The sequence below is a fragment of the Falco naumanni genome, chromosome 7, assembly GCF_017639655.2.
Source record: "Falco naumanni isolate bFalNau1 chromosome 7, bFalNau1.pat, whole genome shotgun sequence".
In the NCBI taxonomy this organism is placed as follows: Eukaryota; Metazoa; Chordata; class Aves; order Falconiformes; family Falconidae; genus Falco; species Falco naumanni.
In genome coordinates, this window is record NC_054060.1 from 43,977,368 (window position 1) to 43,994,267 (window position 16,900).

Sequence of the window (16,900 nt, forward strand, 5' to 3'; positions counted from 1 at the left end):
GCAGCATCTAAAAAATTTCATGAGACTATATATTATAAGAATAGTTTTGGTTTACTGCTAGAAAAATAAATCTAAAAGAGGGATTATGCACTGTACCTGTACCTGATTTACCTGAAGTAAAAATACCCTTTCTGTATTCCTTATAGGAGGTAGATGTTGCTGCTTTTCTCCTGATGGAAAAGCATTAGCTGTTGGTCTCAATGATGGAAGTTTTTTGATAGTTAATGCAGATACCCTGGAGGATCTCGTCTCTTTCCAGCACAGGAAAGATGTTATTTCAGAGATCCGATTTTCTCCTGGTAAGTAATTTAAAATTAATATTTTTATATCAAGGTTGTTCAAGCAAGCTTTATAACCTTTAAAAGATAAAAGAAGCAGTGATATGTAATACTCTTTTACATGTAACAAGTTAGCAACACTAATATTATTAACATTTTGAATAATACTGGGTGTGAAGTCCTATATTTCTCATTTAAGGATGAGATTATTGTAATAGGTTTGCTGATAGTAACCTTCTGAATGCAACAGTCGGTTTTAAATCACGAACATCCCGCAGCCTCCCTAGGTCCCTAGGGTTCCACTTTATGAGCTGCATAAGTTTGGCTCTTCACTGAGGTTACTGTTAGCTAATGAGAGTGCTTGAAACTGATGTGTCAGAAGTTCTGGCATCATCTTTTTTTTCTTCTTTTTCCCCCTACAGCACTCCCAGTGAGGCTAGGTTTTTTCAAACAGTACAGCTCTTATTTAGGAACTCAAATGTATGACCTAAATTAATAATACTACTTCAGTGAAAATACTCTTCCGTAAGAAAAATACGTGCTAACTACTGATACCAGTTCTCATGCAACATTACTATTCAGTCGTCTAAGCCTTACCACTCTCTAAGAGCAACAGATGTTTAAAATTTCATCAAATAATTTTTATTGCTTGAAGATGTAATGATATAATGGTTGTATATTTCATACGAATTTTGATTATGTGATATCAACATTAGTCTGTCAGGGACTGTGTATAAATTAGCAAGCTAATTTCAGAGAAATATTGAGTTGGTTATAGCTAAATCCCAGAATGTACTTGTGTTTAATATATGGAGAACTATGATTTTGAAAATCTCTTGTGTTTCTACTGATGTGTTTTAGGGGCTGGAAAGTACTTAGCTGTGGCATCTTGTGACAACTTTGTAGATATTTACAATGTAATGAGCAGTAAACGAGTAGGAATCTGCAAGGGAGCCTCCAGCTATATCACACACATGGACTGGGACATAAGGGGTAAGCAGAATTTATTCTAAAAATCTACTGGAAGTTTGATTAAATTATAGACTAAATACAGTACATCTACAGTATGAATTTATGGTATCAGTGACAGAGTTATTTCTTCAGTTTATGAATATGCTCACAGCATCTGAATAAATATAAATAGTAGTAAAAATAACAGTTTTAATATATTTAGAAGCTGTGCTATTTCAAGTAAAATAGATTGTCTCTATAGATGGGTTTGGGGTTTTTTTTTTACATCTTCTGTGTTTATTGTTTGACTTCTACTTGAATAATGTGCTGCATAATGCAGTTGCATCTGTAGCACAGGAATATGTATCATTGTCAAAAACAGCAGAAAGACTGGATTTCCTGTCTTCCTGGGTCTTAATATGTGATTCATTTAAATATTAACTTTAGCAGTTTCTTACAAAAACAAGGCAGTGCAGTGATGCAGTCTGTTAGTTCCCGCTCTTACGCATCTACTTAATCGTTTTTGAAACAGTCTAGTTTAATTTGAAAGTGTTATAAGTTAGCTTCCTCTGAGAATTTTGAAAACAGGAAGGGGACAGAAATATTAACGAGAATTTCCCTCAGAAAAATAGTAGTATAAAGGCAAGCAGAAATTAGCTGCTTGGCAGCAGCCACTGGCCAGGTAGCATATGTGCTTCTCAGTCCTGAGAGCACTTTGCATACTGGTCAGGCAGTTGACACAAACAAGCTCTGAATTAGACCTAGTACATTTTGTCTACCATCTGATGGGACAACCATAAACAGGAGAGAAGTGATGCATTATTGCAGTTTTCAAAGAGAGGAGGAAGGACTGTGAATTTAAGGGGTCAAAGAACTCAGATCTATAGAAGCCCATACTTCCAGATCCACAGTTTGTGTGCAAATTTTTCCTTTATTTGAAAACAAATAATTTGTGTAATATTGTTAGCAACAAAAATTTCACAATAACTTTTTTTTTTGTAAAATGGAATCTTCTATTTAATGTTAATATACAATATGTAATGTGTTTTACAGGGAAGCTTTTGCAAGTCAACACTGGTGCTAAAGAGCAGTTATTTTTTGAAGCTCCTCGTGGGAAAAAACAGACAATTCCTAGTTTAGAGGTGAGGAAATAGACTGCCTTCTTAAATTGTTTGCCAGGTAGAGTTATGATGCAACTGTCTATGCCACAAAAGAGGGAATGGTGTATAAAACTACAATTGTAACTGATCTGTTGAAAAAGCCTCTGTTTAAGCATTCGCTGTCCTTTATCCTTTTTTGCAGCCTGTTCAATTAAATAATGTAATCAGAATGATAAAATGCAGTGGGGATATCACATTTGTCTCGTCTGTTAAGAAATGGACACTTGGCTGACACATGCACTCATGAAAATCTCACTGGACTTCTGTATGCCTCTTTCGGTACCTAAACACCTTTGAAAAGCTATTGCAGATTATTTAGCCCTAATCTTGCTGTGGAAGACTTCATGCATGTCTTTATATAACAATGCAATACATAATTTACATAGGCCAGTGTAGTGCATTGTAGCTATAATATTGATTTGTTTTCTCAGACATAGAGCATTGTCATAGGGCAGACAGTGAAAATGGATAATTCTCAAATAATGTTGTCTATGAGGTTGAAAGGTAGGGTTGAAAAATAATTTTTTTTTTCCAACCTGGAAGGGCAGGTAAGGTCAATTTTTTTTTTTAATAGTTCTAGAGGTTTTAGAACTGGAAGTTAATAGAGGTAAAATTAAGGGTCTCTAATGAAATCTTGAATAGTCACTGTTAAAGTATTATCTTTTAGATGTGACATATCTTTCAGTGCAAGGACTTTTTCTTGAAATAAGGTATGGAGAAAACTGCCTAGGAAGAAGCATGCTCTGTCTCAAACAGATTGTTTTTGTAGGTAGAAAAGATTGGCTGGGCATCATGGACAAGTGTTTTGGGCTCTTGCTGTGAAGGAATCTGGCCGATAATTGGTGAAGTCACAGATGTAACTGCTTCATGCCTCACTAGTGATAGTAAAGTATTAGCCACAGGAGATGATTTTGGATTTGTGAAACTGTTTCGATACCCTGCTAAAGTAAGTAATTTTCAGCTGTTCATGGAGAAGATTGAATAAAACTGCCTTTTCAAATGTGTAAAAATTCATCACTCAGAACAAAATAATGCTTTTATACTTTTGTCCTTATGATCAAAGAAGGCATTCAATATTACATTGCAATGCATTAAACTTTCAGAGTAAGAATGACCATTCCAGGTCAGATGTAAGAACCATCTCATTCTGGTGGCATGGCAGTGCCATGACAGTGGTAAATGCATAGGAAAAACTGTAAGGACAGGAATGGGACAGGCACTGTCTAATAATATCTTGGGTATTAGCATCCTTAGCGTCGTTTTTATCAGTGTTATTTTTAGCCTCTTAAACTCTTGTTTTGGAAGACATTGAACACTTCTTCGTCACCTTCATTTAATTCCTGATTTTATAGACCTTCATTCTGTCCAAACTCAGTCACTTTTCTCTAAGATGAAGAGCTTTAATATTATTTAATCATGCATCATAGACAAGCCGTTCCAGAAGTACATTGTATTTTTACTGCTTTTCCAGAACCTTTCTAGTTTCCTGTATATTTATCAGTAAATATGTCTTCAATTTGAATATTTTGCTGTGCTAGGGATGGTAACAATGCACAAGTATTGACTTGTTTATTGGAAAAATAGTCTGTGTGTTTTATTCTTGATCTGTTAGATTATTTTTTCTTTTAGGAAAATTGATCAATACTGCTGTAATCTGTTTAAAAACAAATTCTTGCATGTTTGGTATGGCAATATTAACATTTCATGAAGTTGCTATAGTAGAGGAACTTGGCAAATAATGTGATGCACACAAATGCAAAACAGCTGAAGCATAAACTGTAAAGAAGTAAAGAACACGTTTTGCACTGGTAATGTGTTTTAGTTCTATTAGCTGTGTCTTTTCTTCTACCTTCTAGGGAAAGTTTGGAAAATTTAAGAGGTATGTCGCTCACAGTACCCATGTAACAAATGTCCGTTGGACCTATGATGACAGTTTGTTGGTCACTGTTGGAGGAGCAGACACCTCTTTAATGCTGTGGACTTACGAGGTGGAAGGACACAGGGATAGCAGGCAGTGTGACAGTGAAGAGTCTGATCTAGATTCTGAAGAAGATGGAGGTCAGTGATAATTTATAAAACCAACTGGATTATACTACATTGAGAAGACTTAATGGAAAACTGCTAATTTAGAAGTACAGGTTTTACGTATGATTGTTTTAATCTTAAATAGAGAAGATGCTTCAAAAACATTAAGCAAAATATATTTTGGGGGAAAGGACTGATAAACTGTTGTGAAGAAAATGAAGTGTTTGTGTCAACGTATATAAAAAAGGCTCTTGATGTCTTTTAAATGAAAAAAAACCTAAGTGCCAATTCTAGGTAACTTCCAAAAATCTATATAAATAAATACATTCATCATAGTTTAGATTTGTACACCAGTTCTAATGGTATTATGTTGAAATCTGTATAATGTGAGATCATAGTTATCTTGATGTTACAGCATCTGTTTTGGTAACACAAAAACATAGTAGACTGAGGCAGACTGATGTTCATATATGGAACAATCTATTGCAAGATCTTAATATCAGCAGTTAAAAGTGTTTATTACATTTCATAGAATTAACTTCTATGGTTTTGCCATACTTTGTTTCCTTTTCATGTTATAATTCCAAGGATTCATAAGCCTCCAAACTTGTTCTCTTTGCTGCCAGGTGTAATTTTCCCCCCTTGTCAATTCCTCAGTCTTGAAGCATTTTTAAACTATCACTGCTACTCTTCAAATAGTTCTGTGTAATAAATTAATTTCGGTTTTCACTGAAACCTGCTAAATTGCCAAAGAGACACTTTAAATATTAGAAGCATATTGGGAAGAATTTTTAGGCACTATCTTTCTGCTTAAAAATATTGAAGACTACATCCAGGACAGATCCTGAAATAGAGAACAACCTGGCGCTAAATCTTCCAGAACTTAACAGCAGGTGTCATGTAGTGAGGTCCTTTGTTACTGGCCCTGAGTTAAGGCCAACCAAGCAGAAATGGGATAGCTTTGAATGTCCCTTAAATCTTTGTTAATAATTTTTTTCACAAAGATATTGTAGAGATTTTTTTTTCTTAGAATGTCTTCTATTAACTATGTTCATGATTCCCAGCTACTTTCTTTCTGTTGTGTATTTAGATTACTAATAATACATATTGTAATTGTTGTATTCCAGTACATTGTTGAAACCTTCACAAATTTTGATTGAATTTTTTTTCTGATATCTTGTTTTGATACTGTTCATTCTGATTTTGTTAGGTTATGACAGTGATGTGACAAGGGAAAATGAAATTAATTACACCATCAAAGCCTTATCAACTAACATTAGACCAATGTTTGGAATTAAGCCTCATCTGCAACAAAAGGAGCCAACCTTAGATGAAAGGTAAGTGCTAAATTACAATTCTAACCCAGAAAGCAATCTGAAAAGATGATTAATAGTGAAACATAATTATATTGGAATATATGTGCAACTTAAAAGGGAATGTAGAAAAAAAGTGGAAATACTATTTATTTTTTGGGGGGGAAGAAACCCCAACAGCACAGCTAAAGAAAAGTCTTGTCTAAGGACTAGACTGGATCTCTGTTTCAGAGAGCCTGAAAGACTACAAATGATACATGTATATTATTATGTTGGGTGAGTTTCTTGAGATAATTGTTATTTGGTGGTGTTTGACAATATATTCCTTTTGAAAGTTAAATACTGAGTGGTATCTAGTGTTGGTATTGTAGGCGTGAACCTGTACAATAGTTTTATTGAAAGACAGCTTTCAATTTTTCGTTTTTGCCAGAAATCTAGTTTAACTAATTCAGCTGTAATTGCTCCTTGCATTGTTTCTGTCTCCAGATAACTTCTACCTTTCTTTGAAAAATTCTGTCCACAGTGGTTCTGCAATTTCTATTAATGTGTCTTGGAAAACTGATTGCTTTGCAGAGTTAGTTGTGTTGCCTGGTTCACTATTGTATGCTTTAGAAGAGAAGGGGATGGGGAGCAGAATAGAGTAAGACCAGCAGTTAAAGTAGATGTGACATAAGAAAAAGAATTTTTAACCACTAGAACGTAATCTGCTGCAGAATCCACAACTGAGCACAGGACCCTGAAAGTTGTTTGTTGTTCAGCAAAATAGATGTGGACAGTGTATGTGAGGGAAAAGGAAAGAGGGATTCCTACAGTGGCAGTTGTGGAACGCTAGTATTGAAGAGAGAAGTGAGGAAAACACAGCACAATAAAATTAAGTAAGGATGTAGAGAAATAGCAGATTGGAAACTTCCTGCAGGAATGTGAGGAGTTCTGTTATGATGCACGTGCCTGTTTGAGCAGTAAAGCTGACAGATCTGTGATGCCCTTGTTGAGAAATGCAACCTGACGTTTGTGGGAGCTTTGGTGTCACTTTTGTTTTTAAGTTGTGCTGCTGAAGGGAGAGAATGTATACCTGCCTATAAAGCAGTGACTTCCTATTTTGCATTTAAAATGAGAAATACTCTGTTTATTAACCAGATGCATTTGATGTGGAAGTCAAAAAGAAATAATATGCATGGTGTCTACATTTTGGATTTATATTTACTCTTGTTAATGAAAGCTGTGATAAATATTTTTTTAAATGAGATTGTAAGCCTCTTGTATTTCTTTTTATAATTGTTTGTGGAAGCTAAGTGAGTTATGGTTTTCAGTTTCAAAGAAAATATTAAAAAAAACTAATTCTGTAGTAAGATACTAGGTTCCAATTCAGAATGCATAAAAGTTCATGAAAGAATTCCATTGTCTGCATTGTTTAAAAGTTTGGGGCCCTAAAACCTCCAAGAGAAGTTTTTGTGAAGAATAAAACCGGTATATTGTTACTGTATGCATTTTAACTTCTGCTAAAGTTAGTATTGTGTAAGATTGGTAAATGTTTTAGTAAGTCTGCTTTCATAAATACTAATTTTAATTTTATTTTTATTTCACTTTCCTTTTGCTTCCTATGAAGGCAGGGGGTAGTGAGGTAAGTTCATTTACACAAAGTCCAGGATCAAATGCCTTTTAATAACTTGAGCTGCTCGGGAAAGTAGTTATCCTTTGAAATAGAAGTGAAGACTTTAATTCTTTACTATTAAATAGTAGCTTATTAATGGGTAGAAAAGGGATAAGCGATAAAGGATAAGTCCAGTTCTCGGTCTAAGTAGACGTGAATGGATGCTAAATAGAGTATTTGCAAGGATGTAATCAAATCTCATCCTATTTTCCTCAGTACTTTGGAGTGGCTAAGGAACAACTTGACTTAAGTAACCGTAGTCAGAGAGTTCATGTAACTTCTTGTGGACTTCTGTAAGACTATATCACATTTTTGCTGTAGAGGTCCAACATAGAGTAAAAAGTGTGGGGAATATTTTGCAGAGTTGACTGAAGTGGCTATACGAGCTGTACCACCATGTCTGCACCACTGTGTTGGAGCTAATGAAGCTCTGGGGATGAGAGTAGCCTGGCATTTTACCAATGCACCTACACTACTTAAGGATCTGAGCTAGGTCCCCATAGCATTCATGTGGCATGCAGAGTCACTAGCTTAGGTGCCTGCATTAGGTAATTGGGTTTTACACCTACCCTATTTAGTATATATATATACTCAACAACATGCTCTTACATTTGTAGCACAGCAGATCCATAGGCGGTAGGCCACCCTTCAGACTTGTAGACTGAGCTGCCTGGACACTTGGACCTACACTGGTTAAGAGAGCCCCTCTCATATCGACCTGGATCCTGTTTCCACAATGAAATCACATTCCTGTGGTGACAGACGTTAGAATTGTGTCAATCTCTGTGTATCCTTCTGCAGACAATTTGGCATAATAAAGCAAGCCACTGTCTTTATCTAAATTTTAGATTCTACCACTGGCAACCTTCATCAAATTAATTCTGGTTTTTAGCCTTTTAAAAAATGTGTATCTGTAAAGTCAGTGTATTTCTGTATAAGTTATGCAGAGTATGTATAACCTGTACAGACTTTTCTTCTGTATCACTGCCATCCTCAGCTGTACCAGGGAGAAAAAAATATAACAAAAAACTTGTGGGTCAAGATAAGGACAGGGAAAGATCACTCACCAGTTACCGTCATGGGTAAAACAAACTCGACTTGGGGGGAAATTAAATTAATTTGTTTACTGTGCTTTGATTTACTTAACTTTGGTAATAATGAAAAATAAAAACTAAATCTTAAAAACACCTTCTCTTCCCCCCCACACACACACATTCTTCCCAGGCTCAACTTCACTCCTGAGTTCTCCCCCCTCTCCCCCACAGCGGCACAGGGGGATGGGGAATGGGGCTGCCCTCCGTTCATCACACCTTGTCTCTGCTGCTCCCTCCTCCTCACGCTCTCCCTGCTCCAGCAGCAGGGGCCCTCCCATGGGAGACAGTTCTCCACAAACTTCTCCGGCGTGAGTCCTTCCCATGACCCGCTCGAGTGTGGGTCCCTCCCATGGGGCACAGCCCCTCAGGCACAGGCTGCCCCAGCCTGGGTCCCCCACGGGGTCACAAGCCCGGCCAGCAAACCTGCCCCAGCCTGGGCTCCTCTCCATGGCGCCACAGGTCCTGCCAGGAGCTGCTCCAGCACGGGCTTCCCAAGGGGTCACAGCCTCCTTTGGGCACCCACCTGCTCTGGTGTGGGGTCCTCCAGGGGCTGCAGGGGGAGATCTGCTCCACCATTACCCTCCATGGGCTGCTGACGGCACAGCCTGTCTCACCGTGGTCTTCGCCATGGGCTGCAGGGGAATCTGCTCTGGTGCCTGGAGCGCCTCCGGCCCTCCTCCTGCATTGGCCCGGTGTCTGCAGAGTTATCTCCCTCACGTATTCTCCCGCCTGTCTCTGGCTGCTGTTCCGCAGCAGGTTTTTTTCCCCTCCTCTTAAACACGTTATCCCAGAGGTGCTACCACCATTGCTGATGGGCTCAGCCTTGGTCAGTGGTAGGTACATCTTGGAGCCGGCTGGCATTGGCTCTGTCTGACACAGGGGAAGCTTCCAGCAACTTCTCACAGAAGCCCCCCTGCAGTCCCCCTGCTACCAAAACCTTTCCACACAAACCAAGTACAACTGCTCGGGGCGGGTAGTACATCTTTGTCATTCCTTGTTGTGCATAGGCTTGTTATATTGACTGCCAAACATTACAAGAGCTGTGTCTTGTAGCGCTTTATTGGAATCCTTGTATTCTGAGGATCAGAGGTGTACACCAGTGTAGAATGTGCCTCTGAGAATGTTTTTGCAGTAATTTTGACTTTGTGTATAAAGGGGATTCCTTATGAGAAAGTATCTGAATATCTTTTACTGTTGAGTGTAGGAGGTGTTTAATTCTGTATGGGAGAAGATGGACGTAAATGTTACCAGATAATTACACTCTAAGGCTACGTATAAAGACCATACCAAAAATAATGTTGCTACTTGATTGTTGTACCTGACAGCTGAAGTGGAACTCATAAATCCTTGCCATAGTGAAGTTCCCTCTATGTAGAAGGAATACGATTATTAGTATCCAGAGTATTAAATGACATAAACAATAGAATGCTAAAGGAAGAAGCATGCATGAAATCTCATCTGTTTCCTACCTCTGTTTCACAAAAGCACATCTGTGAAGGCGAGAGTTGTAGTCTGAGGCCATCGTCTGGATTTAGAGTTAGAAATTACTCAACTGGGTACCCAAAATTGATTCACTAAAATTATTTTGATTCTAATATTATTAGAAAGTTTAAGTTGATTGCACCTTTGATGTTGTAAGTAGTAGGGTGACATAGGAAATCAGAGTTTTAGGACATTTAGTCTACCAAAAATTAAAATACATATCACTGTGTGGGTCAAAACAGTGTCACTCCTTTCTCCTAAAGCTCTGTGGAAAGGAATTAAATAATCCCTAGGGTTAGAAAGGGAGAATAAGTGAAAGAGGCTGCAAAACACTGCAGTCTGGTGAGTAGGTACGTTCTCTGTGAAGTGTGGAACATGGGATTCAGCTTTTGATGTATCATAGTAATTTTCCAGTGACCCTGAATTAAAAATGTAAATGCATTTCCCAGAACATGAATGTGAACAAAGCATTATTTTTGGTTTCCAATGGAGGTAGTGTCCTGTTCTCAGTTTTCTGGGTTTGTTCATAAATTATGCCTTTCCCTTGCAATAGCAGAAGTTTAAAAAAATTTTTTTTCCCCTTCACAACACAGTTTTACTAGGAGCAGTGGACATTTCTGTGTCTTAATCATTTTTATGGTTAACATATTAACTCAGATGTGAGTTGCATCAATTTATACTTCAATGCAGGACTGTCTGTATTTTTTCCTTCAGGACAAACATGATTTTCCCCACTTTTTTTCTGGGTTTTTTTTTCCTAACAGTCTTGTCTAAGCAATTTGATAGTTGAAAGAAAATGAGAGAGAGAGAGAAGTATTTTTTGAAAATAAGAGATGCTAGTGCCGTAAAAGTTGATGTGCTCAATGGAAAGATGTTGAAACCTGAAACTTCTTAAATTTCAGGCATGTTTTTTTAAAAATTAGGGATGCTAGGACTCAAGATTTTATTCAGATTCATTCAGTTTAAGGTCTGCTTGCAATATAGTTTAAGGTTACGTCTACTCATGATATGTCATTCTCTAGTAGTAAAATTACCATGAAATATATTTTACATTGGAATATTTACTTTAACTTCAATTGAAAACACAAAATGGCATTGGCTGTAGGACAGCACTATGTAATCTGAATTGTTTGTAATTTCTGAGTAATAATATTAAAAGATAATATTTTAATGTGAAAATATATCTACTGTTTATCTAATGTGGTTGTCTAGAGCTTTGTGGATATTCAGCAGCACAAAATAACTTGGAAAACTGTGTTTCTGTCCTTTACTGAAAGTTCTTTCCTAGTATGTTTTCGGGCTGGATAAATTGCTTAGGAGAAAAATTCATCATGGGTGGTTAATTTTTAAAACACTTCTGGCTCAGCTACTCCCTGAACTGGAAATCACTGGAGGTTGGGAGAAGAATCTGGAGGGTATCAGTCCATTCTTATTCTGTTCTTAAACTCCTTGAAGTATTCAGTATTTGTCACTGTCAAAGGGATGATGCTCTGATTAATGTACTTGAGACAAGAATGGCTGTACCAAAATATCTCAAAACTAAATAACCAGGAATTCTGGTTGAATTTTTCACCGTGAATTTACCATACTAAATATTTGCAAGCAACTAAAACCATATTCAGTGTTTGTTTCTCATAGTCATCACTATCTTGTTTTCTTAATACATACCATTACTCAGTCAGGTGCCAAGATCTCTTGTATGGGAAGATCCCAGTGTTGTTTTTTGGTTTGTTTTGGGGTTTTTTTGTCATGAGGATTATTTCTCTCTGTGTGGAAGGATGTACATAAATGCATAACCTATTTCAGATTCTTGAGTATTCATAATGGTAAGGGAGCTTATAAACTATTTACAAACTAGTCCTGTACTGATCCAGAAGTGAAGAGTTATTTTTTTTTTTCCTGATACAAAGGGTAGATAAATGTAAATTTTACTTCTGAGGGTGTGAAAGAGGGAGAAAGCTACTGAAATGGCGGTTCCTTTATCTGAACCTTACGTCATCCACATCCATTTGCAAGTTGTTCAGTACTGTTGTCTTAATTTTCTGGAAAGTTTTCCCTAACAGATGAGACAAAAAATCTTTTTCCTTCACCTATAAGTGGAAAAGACTGATAACTAGTGTCCTCCTTGCTGCAGTTAAAAGAAAAGCAAATCAAAACAAAGGAAGTGTAACTGCTAATCAGACTAATGAAAAGTGCCCATGCATAGTACAAATATTAGGAAATAATCTGTACATGCCCATATATTCTGATGATTAATAATGATGTTTTGCTAGTTTAAATGTAGGAGTAGGCATCACATACAACTGAGAAAACCCATCCAGTGCACCAAATTTGTGAAACAGATTTCAAAATATCTTCAGTCAACAAACTGAATTCAATAATGAAAAAACAGTATGTATCAGCAGTGCTCAGTACCCCGCACATTTTGACTAGCTGAGATAAATGTATTTTAGTATAACTGAATGTGTTTTTCTGAGTGAACTTGAGCATCTGTCTTTAATAGCGAGTTGACATGTTCTATTCACTAGCTCATTTCAGGAAGTTAAACTTGCACAACTTCGAGTAATTTGGCTGTTGTGTTTAATTCTCTTTAAATGCTTGACATACTTCAGCGGGTTTTGGGTCTGCTTCTGCTTGCTTTCTCTGTTTACAGTACGGATCAGTCCTAAGAATTATATTCTTATGCCAACACATGTTCATGATTCTCATATAAGTGAATGGGAGCTTTCTGTACAATAGATTTACATAACCTATGAAGTTGTGAATAACCCCCTTGTAAAAAAAAGTAAACGAACCAGAAAGTCAATAATAATAATAATTTCTATAAATAATTCACTGACACCTAGCTTTCAGCCAAACTTGTATAAGTAATCCTTTTCTCTTTCCCACCTGCTGCTGAAAAGAGGTTCCAGGTAATGCTTTTATTTTGCTATCTAGTCCATATTTTACTATCATCTCCCATTTTCCTTAAAAAGCCATCTGTCACGTAGGGTGCTATGCCATGCACCTCTCACTCTTCAAAATATTGCTGTACTACAGATTTTAAATTTATATGTATTCATTGTAGCTGTATTCCATACAGTAACCTAGATATTTATTTACTTAGCGCTAGAAAATTAACTACATAGAACATTAAACTTGCATGTTTTACAAATAGTATTTTTCAATAATATTTATTAAAATACAGAGATTAGCACTCTCTACTGGGCAGCTATGAACCTCAAAAGTAGATTGTTTTACATTTGATGGGACAGTCCCACCTGACATGTCAAGTTGTCTATGTTGTTGAATTAATTGAGTAATAAATTACCTATATCTGCATTAGTGCATACAAAATGGCACTTACTATTCATAGGGCACATGAAAATAATTATGACTAATCACTGTCTAGAAGCAGCATTTAAAAACTACCAGGTTTCATTATCTTCTAAAGGAAAGCAGACCTCTAAAGCTTCATAGGTGGCTTTGACAGTCTTACCAAGAGTAAGTGGAAGGAACTCCTCCTTACTTTTAAAATTAATTCTCTACTTCATGCTTGCCAACACCTTTTGGGGAGGGAGTGAAAGTCACTTCCTGCTGAAGGCTACTGCAAAATCAGTTGCCAAGTTCTCTGCAACTCCCCCAGAGTACAAGGTGCAGCTATGGTGACCCTCACAGGAAGGGACTTCTTTCGTACCAACAGCTGTAACTTGCTCTATGAAACCATGCCCAAAACAACACTTGGATTTTTAAAACAGAAATAGGTGTTGTAATCGGCATTGTCATAAGTTACCATGGAACTCAAAGAATTGATGGCAGTTTATATTAACCACAGAAGACCCTCCCTTAATAACTTTAGAAATTCAGTACCAAGAATAAAAACAGTGAGTGAAATACAACAACATGATACAAGACAACCATGAAAAGGGATTTCTTTGTTTCACAAACTACTACAAAATGCTTGTATTCCATTTTTTATGGTCTCATAACAAGGATTATTAAACTATATATATAGATTCTGTTATCATATTGAAAATTAAGTGCCAATGTTGAGGTATTTATTTGCCCTGTGATAGATGGCTGGAACTCTGCTTCCATATGTTCAAACTGATCCCATCTGTATGTGCATTCACCCCAAAATGTTCATGCTCTCCTTCCCATCTTTTGCACACAGTTTATGATCATGCAGCCAGTTACACATACAGGTATATGACCACTGTGTGTTGTATATGCATGCCATTAGTGGCTTCCCTGCACATTAAATAGCAAATGAAAAATATCTTCAGCCTTTGTACCTTTAAAAAAGCACTTGGAAAATGTATTCTGGTGTCCTTGAGCATTCCTGCTTTTAAATGCACAAGTTACAGTCTTTAAACTTAACTGGGGAAAAAAATGCATATGTGCTTGTAATTTGCATTCCAGTTCCACTGCTCTGAATCAATGAGTTAGTCTGTCATAGGTGGGTACTTATATCATTGTTTAGGTGACCTGTGAGATAGTATAGCTGCATATAGATTGTCAAGTTTTATTGACCAATGTACATTTACTTTACCCTTTTGTATGGTAATGTACAAATGTAAACATACTTTAATGATAGGCTAAGGATGGATATCAAACCTATATTTGTATCTCTTTATCTGTACAGCTTTTAAGTATAGATGGTCTTTTCAAGTAGTTGCGTAATGTGAAATTGTTTTACCTCTTCTCCCATTCTATCACAAGGGATTAGCAGACAGCAAACGCTATAAAAATGCCACATTCTAGATCCGAGCAGCAGAGAAGTCTTCACTTCCAGTCAGCTCAGTTCCAGTAACATAGACCTGTGCCAGAACCGTGTCCTTTCAGTTTTTGTTGCTTTCATGAAACTTCAGCTGTGCTCTTCTGCTCTATTTAGTTTTTCTGCTTTCTTTTTCTCTAATTGGCTTTTTTATCTTTAGGGACATAAATTAAATAAGAGGGGGCAGGAAAGAAATGAGACTTGAGTGCTCTATCAAATGTGCGGGTGACAAGTGGAAGAAGGGCTCTTTATGCTGTGTTTTATCAATTTCTAGAGCAACAGTAATAAGACTGTTGCTGAATTGTCCATGACAAATCAGAAATTAAAAATATAAAATGTTTGGAAGCGTTCTCGAGTGAGCAGGAGGTGGATTGGGCAGTTTTGCTCAGTCTGTCCCTACCCCCATCTGTGAGGCAGGCCTGAGCTCCAGTGATGGAGTCTACAGCCCTTGTGTGCCGCTTGCCTGGTCAGCACAGGATTGTCACTTGCTGCTTCTCCAAAGCTCTCTGGATTAACTATGGTCATCAAGTTTCCGACTGCTATTAAGCTTGCCTTTGGTGGTTTCGGTGGGTTGTTTTTTTCAGGGAAAAACTAGTTGAACATACTTTTCATTTTCTTTACCTCAAATATATAAATTTCAGGGATTTCCTCTGCTGCTTTAGATGTATCTGTGTTATTTCTTTGGATCTCCGCTGACCTATGCAGTCCTCCTCAGTCTCTGATTTTTACGTATCTTTGCAAGAGCAGTCAAACAGCACTAGCCTCTGACAACTGATAATTATACACTGTTTCTCCTAAATAACAGCATTTCTGGGAATACCTTTTTTTCTCCTTAGAAGCTCTAAATCCAGATGGGCATAAAAATATTTTTATGGATACATTGTTAGGAATTGACCTAAGAGAACTGGGCTCTGTTCCCTACAGTTTGGACATCATGCTTTAGATCAGGTGGTTTTCTCTGTGGTAATGCGTAGTAGTCTCCTGTCTTTGCACTACTTTTCATAGATATTTTTTTTTAATTTATTTTTCAAGTGGCATTACTTTGAACAGTAGAAAAAGTATATCAGTAATACAGAAATTTATGCAAGATTACTAGATCTACAATCTTGATGTTCTTTTTCCATCTGCTGGCTGCAATGTAATCTAAAGGAAGCTATATTTAAAGATTTCCTTGCTGTCTTAAAAGCATCAGAAATTACATGTGTCTGTCAGCTATAAAAGCTCTCTGGAACTGTAAGAAGGTTTTATCTTTTTCTACTTTATTCAAGAAAGTTTGGAATTTTTTTTCTGCTGGTGTATGTGTAAGCTAGCAATCATATCTGGGACATTGATGCCTCACAGCCGAGTCAGGTAGCATTGTGATTTTCTTTTTAGTCCTTAATATGCATGTCATACAGGGCTGGATTTATTTTTTTTTCCTCCAGAGGCCTTTTTGAGTTCTACCACATGCCAGTAGAAGCAGCATGCACAACAAACAGTACACCAGTGTCACGTTTCTGCAATACTCCTTACTGTGCTTGCTGTTTGATTTTATAGCTGCTGCATGGGATGAGAGAAGAGGTAACATGACAGTGGAAAACTTGTGAACATTGATAATATTTATTATAGGTTCCTCTTTTTCCCACCTCTCTGATTCCTGGGGAAACTAATGGTTAGGACCAACAGAATCACTGGTGTACAATCTTCCAGTTTTCAGCACTTCAGCATTGTTCCTGATTTCCGTGTTTAAAAAGACAAGGTACATGTTGTGTTTGCTTAATTTTAAAAGGATTTAAAGTCAACATTATGTAAGTTTTAAAGGAACTACTTTTGTATAAGTATTTTTTAAGGAGCTTCTTGCATTTATAAGTGTGGTCCGAGTTACCTAATAAATAAGCAGCAGTTATGGAGGTCTGAAAGGATGTAAGGGATTTTAATTATAATTCAAAATAATAATCTGTAGGTAGGAAAAAAATATGGTTAGCAGCTCTTAATATCATTAATCTGTTACAGAAATCAGGTATTAGATATATTTCAATAACTATAATTCTTAGGCATAAAATAAGAGGATATGTGTAATCATGGTTATGTACAACTCATTTAACTTGTCAGTCCTGTTCATTCTCCAGAGACTTTTGATTGCACAGACAGAGAACTGGTTATTATTTTGCCATTTAACTTCAGAAATCATAAGCACTAAAACTTGTTCAG

General features: G+C 36.8%; 1 protein-coding gene across 6 annotated transcripts in view; it reads left to right on the forward strand.

Moving 5' to 3' along the window:
• Positions 1-16,900, forward strand: part of EML5 (EMAP like 5) — a 113,834-nt gene that overhangs the window by 68,528 nt on the left and 28,406 nt on the right. For all 6 annotated transcript variants that reach the window (XR_005828802.1, XR_005828801.1, XM_040600083.1 and 3 more), the window contains exons 22-29: positions 147-299; positions 1,140-1,271; positions 2,283-2,371; positions 3,159-3,335; positions 4,246-4,447; positions 5,625-5,751; positions 7,334-7,348; positions 12,858-12,866. Coding sequence is in view for 4 of the 6 variants with exons in the window: in XM_040600083.1 (XP_040456017.1) it covers positions 147-299; positions 1,140-1,271; positions 2,283-2,371; positions 3,159-3,335; positions 4,246-4,447; positions 5,625-5,751; positions 7,334-7,348; positions 12,858-12,866 (904 nt within the window). In the remaining 2 variants the exon portion in view is untranslated. The remainder of the gene's footprint in view (positions 1-146; positions 300-1,139; positions 1,272-2,282; positions 2,372-3,158; positions 3,336-4,245; positions 4,448-5,624; positions 5,752-7,333; positions 7,349-12,857; positions 12,867-16,900) is intronic.